We start from the raw sequence: 19,963 nt of genomic DNA, 5'->3' as shown, positions 1-19,963 counted from the left end.
GTAAAATAGTACCACATAGACAGTAGCCCCTGATGCTCGGTTCGGTGTTCGGAAAGAAAAGCCGGACTGAGGATCTAAAAAGATATACGCAGGAGTCATAAAAAAATATGTCAATATGGGATTGCAGGCTACGCTGCTGACCTCTGCTGCACTGACTGCGGAGGTCAATACTTTGAAGGAAAGCCTCGAGCGGTCCGAGAACGAGCTCGGCCGTGCCAAGAAGCAGCTCGAGGACAAGGAAGGTGAGTAATACCTTATTAAAATCGTACCTTACAGAAAAGGATTTTGGTTGCAAAAAGAATGACAAGGATAACGTGGGTATTGCAGGGGCCACTAACAAGGTGGCGACCCTGAAAGAGGCGGTGGCCGCGGCCGAACGCAATGCGGCCGCGGAGCGCACCGAGCGAGAGAAGCAGGAGGCGCGGGTGGCGGAGGTACAGCAAGAGCTCCAGGATCTCGTGAAAAAACATGAGAGCCTGGAGCGTGACTCGAAGACTCGAGAGTCTGAGCTTGCAACGGCTCTTGAGAGTGCCAAAGCCGCTAAGGCCGAAGCCTACAAGGCCCTCCAGGAAATCGAGGCGTTGAAGAAAATAGCAGCGGGTAAGGCATTTTTCATGCAAAGTAAGCATGTGAGTGTTAATTACCTATTGCTTACCCGAATTCGGAGCTCTCCAGGAGCGTTCGCAGATCTTCCTCGCAGCGTGTCCGATGCTGCCGCGTTCTACTGGGCCGAGGAGGGGAGCTCGACGGAGAAGGTCTTCTGGTCTCAGTATGCTGAGGCCGGACATCCGGTGCCCCTTAGCGACCAGCTGAAGCAGCTGGTCGAGCTCCACAAGGCGGCCGAACAGGCCATGAAGGGCCTCATAGTTTGGCTGTGGCCTAAGGAGGCCATGCTGGGAGCTACTTCGGCCTGGTGCGGCGGCTGGTGGATGCGTGCCCGTGGGTTGAAGTCATCAAGCACTCCGCCTGTATTGAAGGTGCCCGTCGGGCCCTTGCCGCGCAAAGGTGCACTGGGGCAAGATGGATGCCCAGAAGCTCGTGACGGACCCGCCACCGCAGGGCAAGGAGCATCGCACGCCCGAGATGTATTATAAGAGTGTGCTGAAGGGCGCCCGCACTATTGCGGGTGAGTGCTCCAAAGATGTAATATTTGAGTAGACTCGCATTTTGTTATCCTGTGCGCTGAAAACTTAGTTCATTTGCGCTAAGCAACGCATTTTAATTTAAAATATTACCTTCTGTGCGGCTGTTTATCAAATCTGAGAGATGGCAAGTCGTCGGCTTCAGCCCCCATGCCACGAGTGCTGGGGTGTTCGGGATAAACTTGAGCACTCTTGTTCCCATATTTGGGTCCACCTAGGGAGGCGCTCAACACAACGAACAAGGCAACCGGACTTATAATGCTTGAACACTCTCACTTAGCCATAGAATTCTATAATTTTAAATTTCGGCGAAGCCCCTAGTCTTCGGAAGGCCGAATTTGGGGCGCTATCCACGCCTGGGCGGGACAAAGTCCGGCTCCTCGCTCTAAGCGGCATAAGTCTTTAAGGACTCGCAAAAAACCTCTCGAACAGCGACCAGCTCTCGCCTCATCATGACTGTCAGTTTTAGCTTTCTCCACTGAGGCGCTCGCCCAGCTCAACCGGGGCGCAATCGTAGTGGTTCTCCCAGTGCTACCTTAGCCGATACAACGGAACGTAAGGTACCAAAACATGGGAGCCAGGCAAACCCAACTATTGACCCAAGACATGATTCGGAGCCGATGCATATAATGCTATAAGTTCGGGGTGCCGCACTTGTGAAAGTGTTCGGACTTATCACACCATGATGCGGGAAACATAAGCCCCTGGTGTATTTAGCCGTACCAAAACGTACGGATGCGACATGTCACAAATGAACATATGTATAAGAGAGAAATGCAATTGGAAGCAAAAAGGTGCTGCATTACTTATTCAAGAAAAACTGCTGTAAGTGCAGAATGATACAAATGGTGCGATAAGCAAGGGATGGGACTGTTAAACATGTCCCCCTCCAGGGGTAGGCTGCGAATGGTGCATAAAACAGATTTAATGCTCGTAATGGAGACCACCTGGATATTCGTTGTAGCCTTTCTCCTTCCCTGGCTGTTGCATCGTGAGTTCGGCAGGTCTACTGCCGGACAGGGCCTCTGACGAACGGAGTCCTGTGGGTAAAAATAAAAAGAAAAGAAAAAAAGAACGACACACTTGAGAGCCCCTGGTGTGGTTAAGCCGTATTCTGGGCCTATCGTGGTCGTGCCCCTCTCCCCATGCCCATGGTATCTTCAGAGCGTAATGGTGTACGCGAAGGACCTGTCTTGACGTTTTGCAGGGGCTGGGGTTGGGGCCGCACTGCTACGCGTGCTCGGAACGTGCCAGGTGGTCTTGTTGTAGGTTACTCCGGGCGCGTTTTGCCGTGTCCGGTCGCTTAACGGCCGGACTCGAGAATTGCCTTAAGAGGTTGCACTGTACTTCTACCGCGAGAGCCGCTGTATGTTTCTCCGTTCGGAGAGAGCGTTCGGTGTTTCCGTTGACCGTGATGACTCCTCGAGGGCCTGGCATCTTGAGCTTGAGGTATGCGTAGTGCGGCACCGCGTTGAACTTTGCGAACACGGTACGTCCGAGCAGAGCATGATAGCCGCTGCGGAACGGAACTATGTCGAAGATTAACTCCTCGCTTCGGAAGTTATCCGGGGATCCGACGACCACTTCCAGTGTAACTGAGCCTGTACAATTGGCTTCTACACCTGGTATGATGCATTTAAAGGTCGTCTTGGTAGGTTTAATCCTTGAGGGGTCTATGCCCATTTTGCGCACTGTGTCCTGATAAAGCAGGTTCAGGCTGCTGCCGCCGTCGATCAGGACTCTGGTGAGGTGAAATCCATTGACGATTGGGTCTAGAACCAATGCGGCGAATGTGGGGTGGTCCCTTCGGTCAAAAGTGATCGGGCAGGAGGACCATGGATTGAACTTCGGGGCAACTGGCTCCATCGTGTATACATCCCTGAGTGCACGCTTCCGCTCCCTTTTGGGTATGTGCATTGCATATATCATGTTCACCGTCCGCACCTGTGGGGGGAAACCCTTTTGTCCTCTATTGTTCGGCGGTCGGGTCTCTTCCTCGTCATCACTGTGCGGCCCCTCGTCATTGTTTTCGGCAATTAACTTGCCTGCCTGCTTGAATACCCAACAGTCCCTGTTGGTGTGGTTGGCTAGCTTTTCGGGGGTGCCGTGTATCTGGCACGAGTGGTCGAGTATTCGGTCCAAATTGGACGGACCCGGAGTAGTTCTTTTGAATGGCTTTTTCCGCTGACCGGCTTTAGAGCCTCTGAATCCGGCATTGACTGCCGTATCTTCACTATTATCACCGTTAATGCGGCGTTTGTTTTTGTTGCGACGCGACCTGCCATTACGGTCCTTGAAATCCGGACTGCCAGAATTTTGCTGAGGTTATTGCTGCGTGCTAGCCAGCTGTCCTCACCCGCGCAGAAGCGGGTCATGAGTGATGTGAGGGCTGCCATGGATTTCGGCTTTTCCTGTCCTAGGTGCCGGGCAAGCCACTCGTTGCGGATGTTATGCTTGAAGGCCGCTAGGGCCTCTGCATCCGGACAGTCGACGATTTGGTTCTTCTTGGTTAAGAACCGTGTCCAGAATTGTCTGGCCGATTCGTCTGGCTGCTGAATTATGTGGCTTAGGTCATCGGCGTCTGGTGGTTGCACATACGTGCCTTGGAAGTTATCGAGGAATGCGGCTTCCAGGTCTTCCCAACTCCCGATTGACTCTGCTGGCAAGCTGTTAAGCCAATGCCGGGCTGGTCCTTTAAGTTTGAGTGGGAGATATTTGATGGCGTGAAGATCATCACCGCGGCCATGTGGATATGAAGGAGATAGTCTTCGATCCAAACCGCAGGGTCTGTTGTGCCATCGTAGGATTCAATGATTCACGGGTTTAAACCCTTCGGGGATTTGATGATCCATTACTTCGTCTGTGAAGCATAGTGGGTGTGCGGCGCCTCTGTACTGGGCGATATCACGACGGAGCTCGAAAGAGCTTTGTCTATTTTGTTCGGCCCGGCCGGACTTACTGTGTTCGGCGCGACGGTTGCCGTCACGTATCATGGGGCGCCCACGCGATCCATAGATCGATCTTGATTGTCTTGCCTTATCCTCCAATATATCTCGCAAGTCGGAGCATTCCCCTGTGGCTTTGTGCTCTTCGAGCGATGCCAGGGTACGGTTCTAGTGAAGGGCCTAGGGGCCTCTCTGTCGCGACCACGGGGTGATCGGTCAGCCGTATTGTCTGCTGGTGATGCAGGTTCATACGCCTCCTCCTCTAATCGGGGGAGCAGCATGCATTTAGGGTAACTTTTGGAGGGGCGTTCGAGCTCATGCTCTTCGGCTGCGAGGACTTCAGTCCATCTGTCGGCTAGTAGATCTTGATCAGCTCTAAGCTGTTGCTGCTTTTTCTTGAGGATGTTTGCCGTGGCCATAAGCCTGCGTTTAAAACGCTCTTGTTCGACGGGATCCTCAGGCACGACGAATTCGTCATCGTCGAGGCTTGCCTCGTCTCCGGAGGGAGGCATATAATCCTCTACCTCTTCTTCTGCTGCTCTCTCATGAGGCCTGGCGTCTCCGTCCTCCTGCGCTGAATCTTGCTGGAGTGGGTTGTCTTCTGCACTGTCCGGTGTGTTATTATCTCCGGTGTCGGAATCTTCATTCTTGCTGTGGCGGGATTTAGAGCGGCGCCGCTGACGCTGGCGCTTGGGCTGTTTCTTGGAGGGGTCATCCTCCGCTGTTGCTTCGCCATTCCCATCCTTTGGGATATCCACCATGTATATGTCATATGATGAGGTGGCTTTCCAGTGCCCGGTAGGCGCTGGTTCTTGGTCGTCTCCGGCGTCGTCGTCCATACAGTCGATGTCTTCGGAGTCGTAGTCTAGCATGTCGGTTAGATCATCGACAGTGGCTACTAAGTGGGTGGTGGGTGGGCTTTGAATTTCTTCGTCGCCCGCATCCCAACCGTCCTGACCGCAGTCCGGCCAGGTTTCTCCTGATAACGAGAGATACTTTAGAGAACTCAAGATGTCGCCAAAAGGTGAGTGTTGAAAGATGTCCGCTGCAGTGAACTCCATGACCGGCGCCCAATCGGATTCGATTGGAGGGGGCGTGGGAGGTTCGGAGTCCGGCAAGGAGTCCGGCACCTCGGAGTCACGAGCTTCAGGAGGGACAAGGTCAGTGTTCGACTCTATCGCTGTAGAGGTTGCAGCCCCCGAGGCAGTGTCTAGCCATCCGTCCTCGATCTGCGCAGCCGGCTCCGAATTGAAGATCGGAGTGGACTCGAGTGCGGCCTCCAGGGTACTGTCTGGCTGCAGAGCTAAATCATGCCCATCGTGACAGTGCGGCGCGCTTGGCTGTGGCCCGAACCCATCGAAGATCAAGTCCCCGCAGATGTCAGCCGTGAAGTTCAAACTTCCAAATCTGACCTGACGGCCAGGGGCGTAGCTTTCGATCCGCTCCAGATAGCCAAGTGAATTGGCCCGCAGTGCAAAGCCGCCGAATACGAAGATCTGTCCGGGGAGGAAGGTCTCACCCTAGACTGCGTCGTTGTTGATGATCGAAGAGGCCATCGAGCCTATCGGTGACGACACAGAGGAACTCTCAATGAAAGCACCAATGTCGGTGTCAAAACCGGCGGATCTCGGGTAGGGGGTCCCGAACTGTGCGTCTAGGCGGATGGTAACAGGAGAAAAGGGACACAATGTTTTACCCAGGTTCGGGCCCTCTTGATGGAGGTAAAACCCTACGTCCTGCTTGATTAATATTGATGATGTGTGTTACAAGAGTGGATCTACCACGAGATCAAGGAGGCTAAACCCTAGAAGCTAGCCTATGGTATGATTGTTGTTCGTCCTATGGACTACAAGCCATCCGGTTTATATAGGCACCGGAGAGGGCTAGGGTTACACAGAGTCGGTTACAATGGTAGGAGATCTACATATCCGTATCGCCAAGCTTGCCTTCCACGCCAAGGAAAGTCCCATCCGGACACGGGACGAAGTCTTCAATCTTGTATCTTCATAGTATTGGAGTCCGGCCGATGATGATAGTTCGGCTATCCGGACACCCCCTAGTCCAGGACTCCCTCAGTGGACATATGGGAACTTGACTACGGACATGATTTTAAGGTCCCATTGTTTAAGTGCAAATGGGTCAATCTGTCAGGAGGCGGGGTACAGGTAGACCCACAGTACGGAATGACAACAGTGGATCTGAAAAATCTTGGGTACACTGACGAACCGTTCGTCCTATCCAATAATGTGGCACAGGTTATCTATGTGAAGGACATGTCTACCAGACCGAGAAAAAGAAAAGATAAGGAAGCGAATACATCATACGATGAGCCAAAGCGCCACATAGTTCTTTTAGGAAAAGGACATCGTGCGAGTGGAGGGCAAGACAGACATGTCTGAAGATTATGAAAAGTTTCATGAAATTCCTCCCTTCAAAGTCAAGGCTGACCCCAGCATCTTGATAAACGATGAAGATTATCCATGGTTACGGCGCAATAAGCAAATGACACAAGCGAAGAAAAAGTGAAGACTTTCTCCCGCAACTATTATGATGATACCATGCCAACTTTGTAACAGACGAGTATGATACCATTATCCGTTTTGTACATGCACATGCTATGTGGGTGAATTTATGATACCATGCCAACTTTCAACTTTTTCAGAGTTCATTTGAAATGCTTTAATGTCTTATGGTTCGGCCCTCGTAATACTTAAAAATAGCAACAATAAGTATTTTGTTGTAAGTAGAAACAAAATAAAATAAATAAAGCAAGAAAGAAAACAAAAAAACAAAAAAAGTGTTTTCGAATTTGAAAACTAATGGCACTAACAGAAAGTTTATATTTTTTCTAAAACTAAAAGCAAAAAGAATTAAAAAAAATAGAGCAAAAAATAAAATAAAATAAATAATGCAGAAAACAAAACAAAAAACTGGAAAATAATAAAAAATAGCAACAATAAGTATTTTATTGTAAGTAGAAACAAAATAAAATAAATAAAGCAAGAAAGAAAACAAAAAAACAAAAGTGTTTTCAAATTTGAAAACTAATGGCACTAACAGAAAGTTTATAATTTTCCTAAAACTAAAAGCAAAAAGAATTAAAAATAAAGCAAAAAACAAAAGAAAATAAATAATGCAGAAAACAAAACAAAAAAACTGGAAAATAAAATAAAAATAGCAACAATAAGTAAAGAAAACAAAAAAACAAAAAAAATGCCTCCTACTGGGCCCCCACGGCCTGAATACGACTAGAAACCCTAGTATGGGCTAGGATTCAGGCCCGCAGTAGGCCCAGAAGGCCCATCCGGCAAAGCAATAGCAAGTAGGCCCGAAAGCATGCGGTGGAGAGGAGCTCGAGAGGGGTGCGGCAGTGGGGCTTATAAACCACTGCGTGCCCCCTCTCAACTAGCGAGGTGGGACTAAACTTTGGCCCCGACGCGGGCAGCACAAGGGCCTTTGGTCCCGGTTGGTGGCACCAACCGGGACTAAAGGGGGAGGCATTGGTCCCGGTTCGTGGCACCAACCGGTACCAAAGGCCGCCGCTTCCCACCCTTTGGGCTGCCGAAAAAGAAGCCTTTGGTCCCGGTTGGTGCCACGATCCGGGACCAATGCTCGTGGTATATAAGTAGCACTTTGCAATTTTGCAGAGTTCATCACCACAGTTGCCCCCTGACGACGCCGAGCACATCGTCGCCGCCAGGCTGCCCCGACGCCACCCGCCGCCCCGCCGTCGCCGTCGCCGTCGCCCGCGCCCGTCGTTGTCGCCGCCCGCGCCCTCGCCGTCGCCCGCGCCCTCGCCGTCGCACGCGCCCGTCGTTGTCGCCGCCCGCGCCCTCGCCGTCGCCCGCGCCCTCGCCCGATGCCATCGCCGCGCGCCGTCCCTGCCCCAACACGCGCCGCCCCTACCCGGCCGCGCGCCGCTCCTGCCCCGACGCCGTCACCGCGCCACTCCCCGCGCCCCTGCTCGCCCCGACGCTGCCCGCCGTGCGCTCCTCCCTCTGTGAGCACCGCGCCTCTGCAGCCCACCCGCCGCCGTGCTATTTTTTTAGTTATACATGCTATTTTTTTATATGTTTTTAGATTCATATATGTATGTATGTATTTTTTTAGATATATGTATTTTTTTTATGTTTGTTCATATATGTATGTATGTATTTTTTACATGTTTTTTTATGTATGTATGTATTTTTTCAATTGTAATGATGTTTTAAAGTATACATATATGCAAAAGTTAGATTTTTAGAAAAGTTTTATCTATATATGTTCTCTGATTTAGTGCATTTTAGGTTAGTTTAATTTTTAGAAAAAAATTATATATCTAGCTAGGAAAGGAAAAAGAAGAAAAAGAATGAGAGGAAAAAGGAAAATAAGAAGAGGAAGAAAGAAGAAGAAGAGGGGAGGAAGAAGAGGAGAAATAAATAAGAAGAAGAAAAAAGAAGAGAATGAAGATGAGAAGAAGAAAGGAATAGAGGAGAAGAAGAAAAAAAATAGAAAATCTCTATTTTTTCTTCTTCTCCTCTATTCCTTTCTTCTTCTCCTCTTTTTTCTTCTTCTTTTTTTTCTTTGATCTTCTCCTGATCTATTCCTTTCTTCTTCTCCTTGTTTTTTGGTGATATTAATTATTGTAGAATATGCAAATGTTTGTATATTCATATGAACAATGCATTAGGCAAAACCTTTGTTTTTTTTGAAATTTTCTATTTGAACATTTTTTTTAAACAAGCAATACTAAAAGAATGAGAGGAAAAAGGAAAATAAGAAGAGGAAGAAAGGAGAAGAAGAGGAGAAATAAATAAGAAGAGGAAAAAAGAAGAAAAAGAAGAGGAGAAGAAGAAAGGAATAGAGGAGAAGAAGAAAAAAAATAGAAATTTTCTATTTTTCTTCTTCTCCTCTATTCCTTTCTTCTTCTCCTCTTTTTTTTTCTTCTTCTTCTTCCTTATTCCTTCTTCCTCTTTTCTTTCTTTTCCTTATTTTCCTTTCTCGAGGGAGAAGAAGAAAAAGAAGAGGAGAAGAAGAAGAAAGGAATAGAGGAGAAAGAAGAAACTTCAACACGAGGGGGGGGGTACCATACCCCCTCCCCGATAACATTATTTTCCCATGTATATGTATGTCGCGTCGTTGTCGATATAACCCTCTCGAGATAACTTCGACATGAGGGGCGGTCGATATATATACCCCCTCTCGACCGTCATAACTTATACAACGGCAGCACCCCCCTCGGCCCTCTCGCTCGACCGAAACTCTCGAGGACACCCAAACCCTAGAGAGAAAACGATGTTGGTCTCCTACCCCCTCCCGTCGCGCCCTACCCGACAAATTAACTCTCTCGAGGCCACCCAAATTTACCAAGTTAAAAGAGCATTCTCGTCGAGGCCACCCCAAACCCTTGAAGAGTTGTGTCGAGGCGACCACAAACCCTAGAGAAGCAGCGTCGAGGCCACTAACATGATTCCTTATTGTGATTAGCTAGCTAGTTCTACGTTTGCCACTAATATATATATATATATATATATATATATATATATATCCATCTGTACCATGTTTGAATAATAATTGACATGTTGTAAATATTTGCAGAAACTATGGACCACTCCCGAGACGAAGAAACAGAAGCGATGTTGGGGGACATAATCGCACACGGAAGTGATGAAGTTGCGTCATTTCTCAACGACACCGATGGTCAGGAAGGACTGGGTGAAGAAGAGGGCTATGTTTTCATGATGGCTTTGGCCCATTAATGCCGGTACAAGAAGAGGACTATGTTCATGATGGCTCCGATGACACAATGGAGGTACAAGAAGGAGACCGTGCTGACTGCTCCGGTGACCGAACCGAGTCCGGCCAGGTATATATATATTAGTTAAGCCCGTGCTGACTAGTTAATTGATGCATCCATTATTTTGGTATATGTACACATATTAATTACTCTCGTCTTTCTTCCTTATAATTTCTAGCCCTCCAGATCGAGCACAACTTCGGTAAGGAGATGAGGCCCGAAGAAAAAGTTGAGCTCGGATGAAAAGTTTGAGATCATAGAAATCGCGCCCGACGGCGAACCGATTGAACCCATCCGGACGAAGCGCGCATTTTCTGCTCAATGCGGGGTTCTTGTTAGGGACAAGATCCCGATCAGCATCCAACAATGGTATAAGCCTAAGGAGGAAGACCCTGAGGTGTCTTATGTCAATGATATGCAGAAAGAAGATCTTTGGACTCAGCTGAAGGCAAATTTCACCCTACTGCCAGAGGAGGATCCGGAGAAGCCAGTTAAAGAGCAATTAATCAAGTCTTGTGCTCTTAAGAAGATGGCAACCCTATTCAGGAGGTGGAGGAAAGAGCTGAACAAGTTTGTCGACAAAAAAAAAGACACCAGAATTCATCGGCAAATATGAGAAGATCAAAGATCACTGGCCCGCATTTGTGGCCCACAAGACATCGGAAAAGAGTAAGAAGATGTCGGCGACAAACAAGCAAAATGCTGCGAAGAAGATGCTTCACCATCGCACGGGGTCAGGTGGCTACCTCAAAGTCCGGCCTAAGTGGTCCAAGGCTGAGCATGATCTGCTTGAAAAAGGGATCGAACCAGAGACAATGTACTAGCCAGACCATTGCCCGACTTGGTTCTTCGGGGCTGGCGGAACCTTGGACCCTGTATCAAGGAAGTTCCATTGGACGGACGAGCAACTGCAAATACCAGTCCAGAACCTTCGGCACTATATCGATGCAGCGCAGCGAGGGATGTTCGTTCCAGACAGGGAGAAGGACGAGCTCAGAATGGCCCTCGGGAATCCTGAGCACCCTGAACGGACACGAGGCACGCCAGGCTCCATTCCGTGGAAGGTTGGTTTTCCGAACGCAGAGGGTTACATAACCCATGAGAGGAGGAAGAAACTAGAGCAGGGCCAACTGCAGGCGCTGCACGAAAGGGTAATGGGGCTAGAGGAACGAGAAGGGGAACGAGAAGCAGCAGATTGCAGCAAACGACCTACTGAAGCTTCCCCCGAAGCTACCCCGCCATCTCAGCGGAGAAGCAGCGTGGCTTCCACCGAGCTGCTTCAGCCGGAGCATGTCTTGACGGCTCCTGCCAGCTATCCCGTGGATGATATCACGGAGTCTCAAAATTGCCACATTATGGCACGATCGATGAATTTGAAGGTCAAGGCGGCTGTTGGCTCTGTTTATCCTAGTGGACCCGGCACAACTTATCACTGCCAGCCGATTCCAGAAGGATATGCTAAGGTGATGGTGGATGAAATAACGGAGGGATTTGAGGACCTCCTGCTTGACCACCCTACCGGTGAAGGGGAGACTAGGCTGGGTTCTGCTCTGAAGACTCCATGCCTATGGCGGAAGGAGCTCATCAACCTTCCGAACTAGACGCCTCCACCTCCTCCTCCTCCTCCGGCGAGTCAGGGCACTCCGCCTCCTCCACCGCCTCCTCCTCCGGCGAGTGACGATCAGGGCATGCGTGGCCGCACTCCGCCTCCTTCTCCGGCGCGTGGCGGCACTCCGCCTCCTTCTCCGCCTGCGCCGGCGCTCCCGAGCAGCCAGCAGCCTCCTCCTTCTCCGCCTCACCAGCAAGGGCGGAAGAGACCCGCCGCCGCCCTGGCTGCTCCGGCGCGTCGTAGTCCTTCTCCTCCGCCTCGTAAGCAAGCATGAAAGAAGACAGATGCCGCAGCCGCTCCGTCTGCTCCGGCGTCTAGCAGCACAACCAGAGGCGGGAGGCAATACAGATACGGTCCACCTCTCAAGACTCTAGAGAAGTTACCGTACGAGAGGACCGAGGAGGAAAATGATACGATCATGCGGACCCACGTGAAGGAGTTCTTTGAAGGGGTGAAAGCAAAGAGACATCCACCTCCGGAGGAGAAGGTAGATCCGGTCAAAGAAAAGCGCACTCTCGATGCCCTGAGGAAATCGGCAAAGTCTCCGCCGAGAACCAACTATGAGCGCATTACTGAACAGACATATCTCCAAGCGGAGCGGTCGGGAAGTACTGTCAGACATCAAAGAGCAAGAGAACGAGCAGCTGCGAAAAAAATTGACCAGCTTGGTGAACAGGCAAACCAATCGTGCCCCCCGCTCAATGTGTCTAGCGGCAACATCGTCGCTAATGTTCTGGGGATGGTGGCCGGTTATGGCAATCTACAAGATTACCTGCCTGACGATGCACTTCCTGATTTCATGGAGGTGGAGGAACACAGATACGAGTACGGGAAGCCTCTCGTCAAAGATGAAAAATCTCTAACAACGATGATGCGAAGATTCCATACTTGGTACATGAAAACCTGCAGAGAGTCTGGGGGACGAATACTTTGTATCTGAGAATTAAAGAGGAGCACGACCTCGTTGGAAATGATCTGTTGCCTGTTCCATTTGAGGAGTTCTTCGAGTTCTTCAATCAATAGGCCCTCAATAAATTAACGGTATTTTGCTACTGCCTGTAAGTACTATTTCTGTCATTAAGTCTCTATATATAGCTCGGCTCTTTCATTGCATGTATTTATAATTAATTATCCTCAATATATTATGCAGATTGAAGATCGTCGAGTGCAAAAAACAAGAAATTTATGATATTGGGTTCATTAACACAAATATCATATATGAATTTCTGGTTGAAAAGGACGTCAAAGAGGCCGAGGACAACTTGCTACAATCGTTGATCAAAAATCAAAACAAAGATACCATACTCTTTCCTTACAACGGCAAGTGAGTGTTACTGTCATGTGCATATTCGGTTTCCCTTATTACTCGAGCGAGGTTATAGTAATGTAATTGGTGAGTTATGCATGCGTGCGCAGGTACCACTATATTCTTCTGGAGATTAAGCTTGAGCGTGGACTAGTAACCGTCTTAGACTCGAGACGGAAAGATCCCAAAACCTATGCGGACATGACTGAAATGCTCAACAAGTAAGTTCAATCGATCATTATCGCACCATATCGGCAACTTTTTGTTCATTTCCTGATATCTCAAGTAATAATATTTTTTTTTGTCTTGCAGGGTTTGGAAACACTTCACCGCAGAAGCTCCGGGACTGCAGAAGGAGCTGCGATATACATACCCGAAAGTAAGTACTACTGGCTAGCTAGTTGCGCGCATCTCCCGTTGATTCTATAGCTATACTTTCATCAATGCCATTTATAATGCTTCATTATCAGTTTGATTGACCTCTATTTCTCGGAAAGTGCTTGTGGCAGGAACAAGGGAATGATTTCTGTGGATACTACGTGTGCGAGTTCATCCACACCGTGACTTTGAAAAACAAGCGGGATTGACCTCTATTTCTCGGAAAGTGCTTGTGGCAGGAACAAGGGAATGATTTCTGTGGATACTACGTGTGCGAGTTCATCCACACCGCGACTTTGAAAAACAAGCGGGGCTACTCTCAAAGACAATATGAAGTGCGGAAGCAATAATATTCATAATTTCATTTTATTACACCATCATTTCTGTTGAGTTTCATTCATATATATGTATTATTTAACCCCCTTCTTCAAATTAGACGTGGCGGATGCGGAATGAACTCCTAGAACCAGATCGCATGAAAGCAATTCAAGAGGAATTGGCGGGATTCTTTCTTGACCACGTCATCAATAAAGCTGGAGAATACCATGCAGAAGTTGATTTCAATTGCTAGGGGACTGTAATTGAGAGATTTTACATATTGTACATGTATGTAGCCAGTAGCGTCGGATACATGATACGAAAACTTGTTGTTCGACCAATCTCTCGGAGAAGGAGAGGTCGATCGATCATTTCTCTCGGTATGCATGACGAACTTCTGTACTCAATGGTTCCCTTCATTTTCTTACTAGCTAGCGTGTCGAGGGCTATATGTATATAGTACGTAGCGTCGACCAAGCACGGACATAAGAGATGACACTTCTCTCTATTAATTAGCTAGCTAACACAATATATGAAACACCTAAATTAACCCCCCAAAATCCGCAACCCCCCTCCCTTTCAAAAAAAACAAAAACCCCAGCCACTGGAATGCTGACGCGTGGATGCCTTTTGGTCCTGGTTGGTGCCACCAACCGGGACCAAAGGCCCCCCTGCCTGGGCTCGGCGCACCGGCCACGTGGAGGACCATCTGTCCCGATTCGTGTTTGAACCGAGACTAAAGGGGGGAGGTATTAGTAACGACCCATTAGTCCCGGTTCATGAACGGGACTAAAGACCCTTACGAACCGGGACAAATGCCCCCTTTTCTACTAGTGAGGTGATCGCGGGGCCCCGTCCTGACGCCAGTCTACCATCACCCCTTTAGTACTGGTTCGTGGCACGAACTGGTAATAAAGGGTCAAAACGAGCCGGCATTAATGCATAGCCGTTCGAACCGGCACTAATGATACCATTAGTACCGGGACGAAATTAAACCGGGAGTAATGTGTCTCACACTAGGTCCTTTTTCTACTAGTGTAATCCTCAATCCCCTCTCTCTCCCTCCACTCCGATCCCGTCGATCCCGTCCGTCGGTGTCCGCGGCGACGGCGACGACAGGTCCTCCAGGTGGTGCCCATCGCAGGCCGGCTAGCCGGAGGCTGGAGCTTGTCCCGCCATTGGAACGCTGGAGTCGGCCCGCCGCGACGCTGGCGCCACCCCGCCGTCCATGTCCCACCACCACTCGGCCGTCACGCTCCCGGCGTCGTACCGGCTGCCCACACACATGGTCTCGCCGTCGACGCGATGCGGGTCACGCCGGCAGGGCGCACTTCCGGTCCATGTAGGCGGCCTGCCGGTACTGGTCGCCCGAGTTCTACAAGCCGGCGCCGGCCTTCTCCCCGTGCCGCTCGCCGCTCGCCCCGCGCGGAGATGTCGCCGCAGGAGCGGCCGGCGGAGTAGGAGTAGCAGGAGGAGTGGACCAGTAGGTGCGTGGGAGGAGCAGTGCTGCCGGACGCCGACGGGCAAGGGGAGCGAGCTGAAGCAGGCGGCCGTAACGTGCCCTCCGGCGCCGAGGAAGCCGCGGGCGCTGGCAGCGCCGTGCCGGAAGCAGCTGTTCGAGGTGGAGGTGTCCAGAGAGACGACGCGCGACTGGCCGCCGACGTCAACCCCGGCAAGCTCGACCCCATGGACAACCACATCTCGTTCCAGGTAATTTTTCTATATATCAGCTAAGGTTCAGCGAGTGGGTCACTTAGCGTACCATGCCATGAATTAGTAAGCTTTGGATCGTCTTGGTGTGCAGTGCGAGGACATGGGCGCGATGGAGAAGAGGCTGAAGGAGATGGGGATCAGGTACATGAAGAGGACCATCAACGAGGAGGAGGGTTCGCCGATCGACCAGCTCTTCTTCAACGACCCCGACGGCTTCATGATCGAGATCTGCAACTGCGAGAACCTTGAGCTCGTCCCCGCCGGCGCGCTTGGCCACCTCAGGCTCCCCCGCGACCGCCACAACCCGCCTCTCCGGATGGATGGCGGAGCTCGCTGAGCACACGGCAGGCATGGTGCGAGGGACGGCGCCAGGGGCGCCCGGCCCGAGCCGCTCCCTCTCCGGCGCGCTCAAACTGTTTGATGAAATGTCAAGCTCAACCTGATGGCTGTTAAATTTTGTTGTTAACGCTGGTAATCATATGCAAGTATGCAACCAAACACCGGTGAAAATTGCATCTCGATGCCAAGACCCCTAATGCATGCAACCAATCAACTGGTCATCTACATTTTTTACCCTGTTTTTGCTTATCCAGGCTCTGCTTAGCCTGACTCGTTTTTTCCCTTTGAGCCAGGCCTGGCAGCGAAAGCAATCAAACACGCCCTTAGTAATTGTGAGTGGCTCGGGCCAACTATAGATCATTGATCACGCGTATCACGAATGAGATGGCCATTATTAATTTGCACCAACTAAATTGCTACTACGGTAAGCTCAGCATGTATGCAGGTGTAGATCGATGCATGTAACACCGATGGTTTAGTCGAGAGCAAATCAGTCATTTCCCTCAAAAAAAAAAGAACATTTCCGACGCCAACAAAGCCAAAACGAATAGACTCACATGGTTAATAAAGCTTTTTTCTTCAGTTATATTACAACCTAACCACGACGACTTGAATGGTTTGATATGATATCATGATTCATGAGTATCTGTCAAGAGAAACACTTTGTACCAGACGTCTGATGGAAACCATCCGTTAGACCAGTCGCATACCGTGGATTCAATTTATATCTTGTGGCCTAGAGTGCATCCCAACATTCACGCCAAATCCTCTGCCATAAAAGCATCTCTAGCATCCAGCAAACTGGGCCATCTGCTAAACTAACCGCCGGTTTGCAAGATCCATCCCATATCCCTGGCCAGAACAGAAGCCGTCTTCAATTTTTTATTGTGGGATCCCGCATCCGCGAGCCTATTTCCTTCATATGTGTGGGAATCCACCGGATTTTGTAGGCTCCCCTTTCCGTTGACGCGAACCATTTTCGCCCGCTTTCGTTTCCCGCTTCCACTCTCCGGCGCCGTCGCAAATCCCCACCCGTTGGTGCTATCTCCGGCTACCCCGCGCCGCCCGAAAGCTCCACCGCAGCCGCTGCCGCAAATCCCCGCCCCTTGGTGCTACCTCCGGCTACCCCGCGCCGCCTGAAAGCTCCGCCGCTCCCGCCGCATCCACTCCACCAACTTTCGGTAGCGGGGGTGACCATTTGCGCCCGTGGCTCGTCGCTGCTGCCGGCGCCATGAATCCGCCCGGGAGATCGGCACCCGGGAGATCCGGTTGGTTCCAGCAATTCTGAGCGGCGCGCGTCGGGGGAAGAGGGTGGCGCGGAGCTGCTTCAGCCGAGGGGAGAAGAAAGCGGCGGTGCGGCGTCACGCGGTGTGGAAAATAAAGGGGCGGCTCCACCTCGGCCGGCGGGAGAAGAAAGGGCAGCGTGACGCGACTTTGCTTCACGCAAGGTATGTTCGGGTGAAACTCATGCCGACTCGTGCTCAACATTTGTGAAGACCATTAATGACCCCGAAATCAAGAAGCATAAAATTTTGCCCAAGCACAAGAAGCTTTTTGAAAGGATATTGAGAGAGCATTTGGTGTGTTGCAAGCTCGGTTTGCCAATGTTCGAGGTCCTGCTTGCTTCTGGGATAAAAAATTCCTTCAAAACATCATGACTGCTTGAGTACAACTATGACAATGTTGGTAGCCGTGCAAAGCCGACCAGGGATGCAGATGAGATCAGTGCATTTCTTGAGACCTACCGGAAGATTGAGGACCGTGATTCGCACAACCAACTTCAGCATGATCTTACTGAGCATTGGTGGCAGCTCTATGGGGGGAGATAGATCCCCATTTGTATCCATTTCTATCCACATGAAATTTGAACAATTTGGTGTTGTAATAATTATTTGAATTCGAACATTTATTGTAATGATGACTACTGTTGTATTGTGAATTGCTTGACCATTTATATATCAGTACGTTGAATTTATTTTTGATTCCGTTCGGTTGAAATTATTGTGAAATGTGCAATTTGTTTGATGTTCTATGAAAACTTTATAGTGCGGTGAGCACTCCAGCCAAACAAACCCCGCAAATACGTCGTAGGAAACATTTGCGGGGTGCATTTGCGGGATATGTTCGGTCGGGGTGCTCGTCACACCATAAAAACAATTTGCGGGAGTCCTTATATGTGTTTTGTGGGACACGCGGTTGCGGGATCTGCTAGAGATGCTATAACTCTTCCCATGTAAATCTCACTTGCCCCAAACGGCTAAACTCACTCGTCGTTCCTCCTCGTCGTCCATCGTGTGCTCCCGTGCCAGCAACTAGCCAATGCCCTCGCTCCCTCACCTCTCTACCATGTACCAGCCCCTGTTATTGTGCCCCCGAGACCCACCATGCCGGTGCGCCGTCCCATGGGGTGGATCCGACCGGCGACGCCATGACCAGCGAACTCGCAACCCCATGACTCCCGTCTCCCGGTCATCTCCTCACGCCTCGGCTATACAGTTCGGTCCTATGTGTTTGTCTCGATTTGTTTTAGATACATAAGTCTTGTGTTTGCTATCTGATGTGTTTTTCGTTGTTGCAAATTAATTGGATGTTATTGCAGGATCGGCAATATCATTTGCCTCTAGGTTCCAGTCATGTCGGTGATGATTTTGGAGGATTGTTTCGATGAGGAATTGAGGACCAATTGCAGTTTGCAAGAAGCCTGTGGCCATGCCGTTCTAGTCGGCAGATACTTCCAGATACATAGACGTACACACACTGCTGAAGCTAATGAACCTTTTTTTTGAGGGAACAATGAAGCTATGGGAGGGAGTCATTGAGCACTGCTTAAGAAGAATGACAAGCGTGACCAAAACTCAGTTTGGTTTCATGCCTGGGAGGTCGACCATGGAAGGCATTTTCTTGATACGACAACTTATGGAGAGATATAGGAAGCAAAAGAAGGACTTGCATATGGTGTTCATTGACTTGGAGAAGGCCTATGATAAGATACATCGGAATGTCATGTGGTGGGCCTTGAAGAAATACAAAGTTCCAGCAAAGTACATTACCCTCATCAAGGACATGTACGATAATGTTGTGACAAGTGTTCGAACAAGTGATGTCGACACCGATGACTTCCCGATTAAGATATGACTACATCAGGGGTCAGCTTTGAGCCCTTATCTTTTTGCATTGGTGATGGATGAGGTCACAAGGGATATACAAGGAGATATCCCATGGTGTATGCTCTTTGCGGATGATGTGGTGCTAGTTGACATAGTCGGACGGGGGTAAATAGGAAGTTAAAATTATGGAGACAAACCTTGGAATCGAAAGGGTTTAGGTTTAGTAGACCTAAAACCAAGTACATGATGTGCGGTTTTAATACTACTAGGTGTGAGGAGGAGGAGGTTAGCCTTGATGGCCAGGTGGTACCTCGGAAGGACACCTTTTGGTATTTGGGGTCAATGTTGCAGGAGGATGGGGGTATTGATGAAGATGTGAACCATTGAATCAAAGCCGGATGGATGAAGTGGCGCCAAGCTTCTGGCATTCTCTGTGACAAGAGAGTGCCACAAAAGCTAAAAGGCAAGTTCTACAGGACGGCGATTCGAGCCGCAATGTTGTATGGCGCGGAGTGTTGGCCGACTAAAAGGCGACATGTTCAACAGTTAGGTGTGGCGGAGATCGTATATTGAGATGGATGTGTGGCCACACGAGGAAGGATCGAATCCGGAATGATGATATACGAGATAGAGTTGGGGTAGCACCAATTGAGGAGAAGCTTGTCCAACATCGTCTGAGATGGTTTGGGCATATTCAGCGCAGGCCTCCAGAAGGTCCAGTGCATAGCGGATGGCCAAAGCGTGTGGAGAATGTCAAGAGAGGGCGGAGTCGACCGAATTTGACATGGGAGGAGTCCGTTAAGAGAGACCTGAAGGATTGGAGTATCACCAAAGAGCTAGCTATGGACAGGGGTGCGTGGAAGCTTCCTATCCATGTGCCAGAGCCATGAGTTGGTTGCGAGATCTTATGGGTTTCACCTCTAGCCTACCCCAATTTGTTTGGGACTAAAGGATTTGTTGTTGTTGTTGTTGTTGTTGTTGTTGTAACTGAAGCAAATGAACCTACTAGTGCTTGTATGAAGTATATGAGGCAATTTTGGGAAGCAATGGGAATCGGACTTCCTGCCGTTGGATCACAACCTAGTGGACCGTTGGATGTAGTACAGATCGAGCTACTTTGGAAGCAAGTTCGTTGAGATGAGTATAGAAGCACGTAATTTAGGGTAACTAATCCCAGATGTTTAGGAAACCATTTTTAGGAAACTAATTTGGGAAGGATTAATGTAGCGTAAAGACTTCTCGAATGCAATTCTCTTCCTGATGAATCACATTTTATTTTCTTAGGAAGCACAGCATAAAGACTTTCCAAACGCGATTTTCTTCCTTATGA

The 19,963-nt window shown here is 49.6% G+C and overlaps 1 protein-coding gene across 1 annotated transcript; it reads left to right on the top strand.

Moving 5' to 3' along the window:
• The first annotated feature begins 14,702 nt into the window (after positions 1-14,702).
• LOC123080913 (uncharacterized) lies at positions 14,703-15,731 on the top strand. Its single transcript, XM_044503859.1, has 3 exons — positions 14,703-14,907; positions 14,976-15,184; positions 15,279-15,731. The coding sequence occupies exons 1-3, from the start codon at positions 14,703-14,705 to the stop codon at positions 15,522-15,524; spliced, it is 660 nt and encodes a 219-aa protein (XP_044359794.1). The 3' UTR covers positions 15,525-15,731.
• The last annotated feature ends 4,232 nt before the right edge of the window (positions 15,732-19,963 follow it).

The sequence above is a fragment of the Triticum aestivum genome, chromosome 1B (assembly GCF_018294505.1).
Source record: "Triticum aestivum cultivar Chinese Spring chromosome 1B, IWGSC CS RefSeq v2.1, whole genome shotgun sequence".
Lineage (NCBI taxonomy): Eukaryota > Viridiplantae > Streptophyta > Magnoliopsida > Poales > Poaceae > Triticum > Triticum aestivum.
This window is presented reverse-complemented; position numbering and strand designations above follow the sequence as displayed.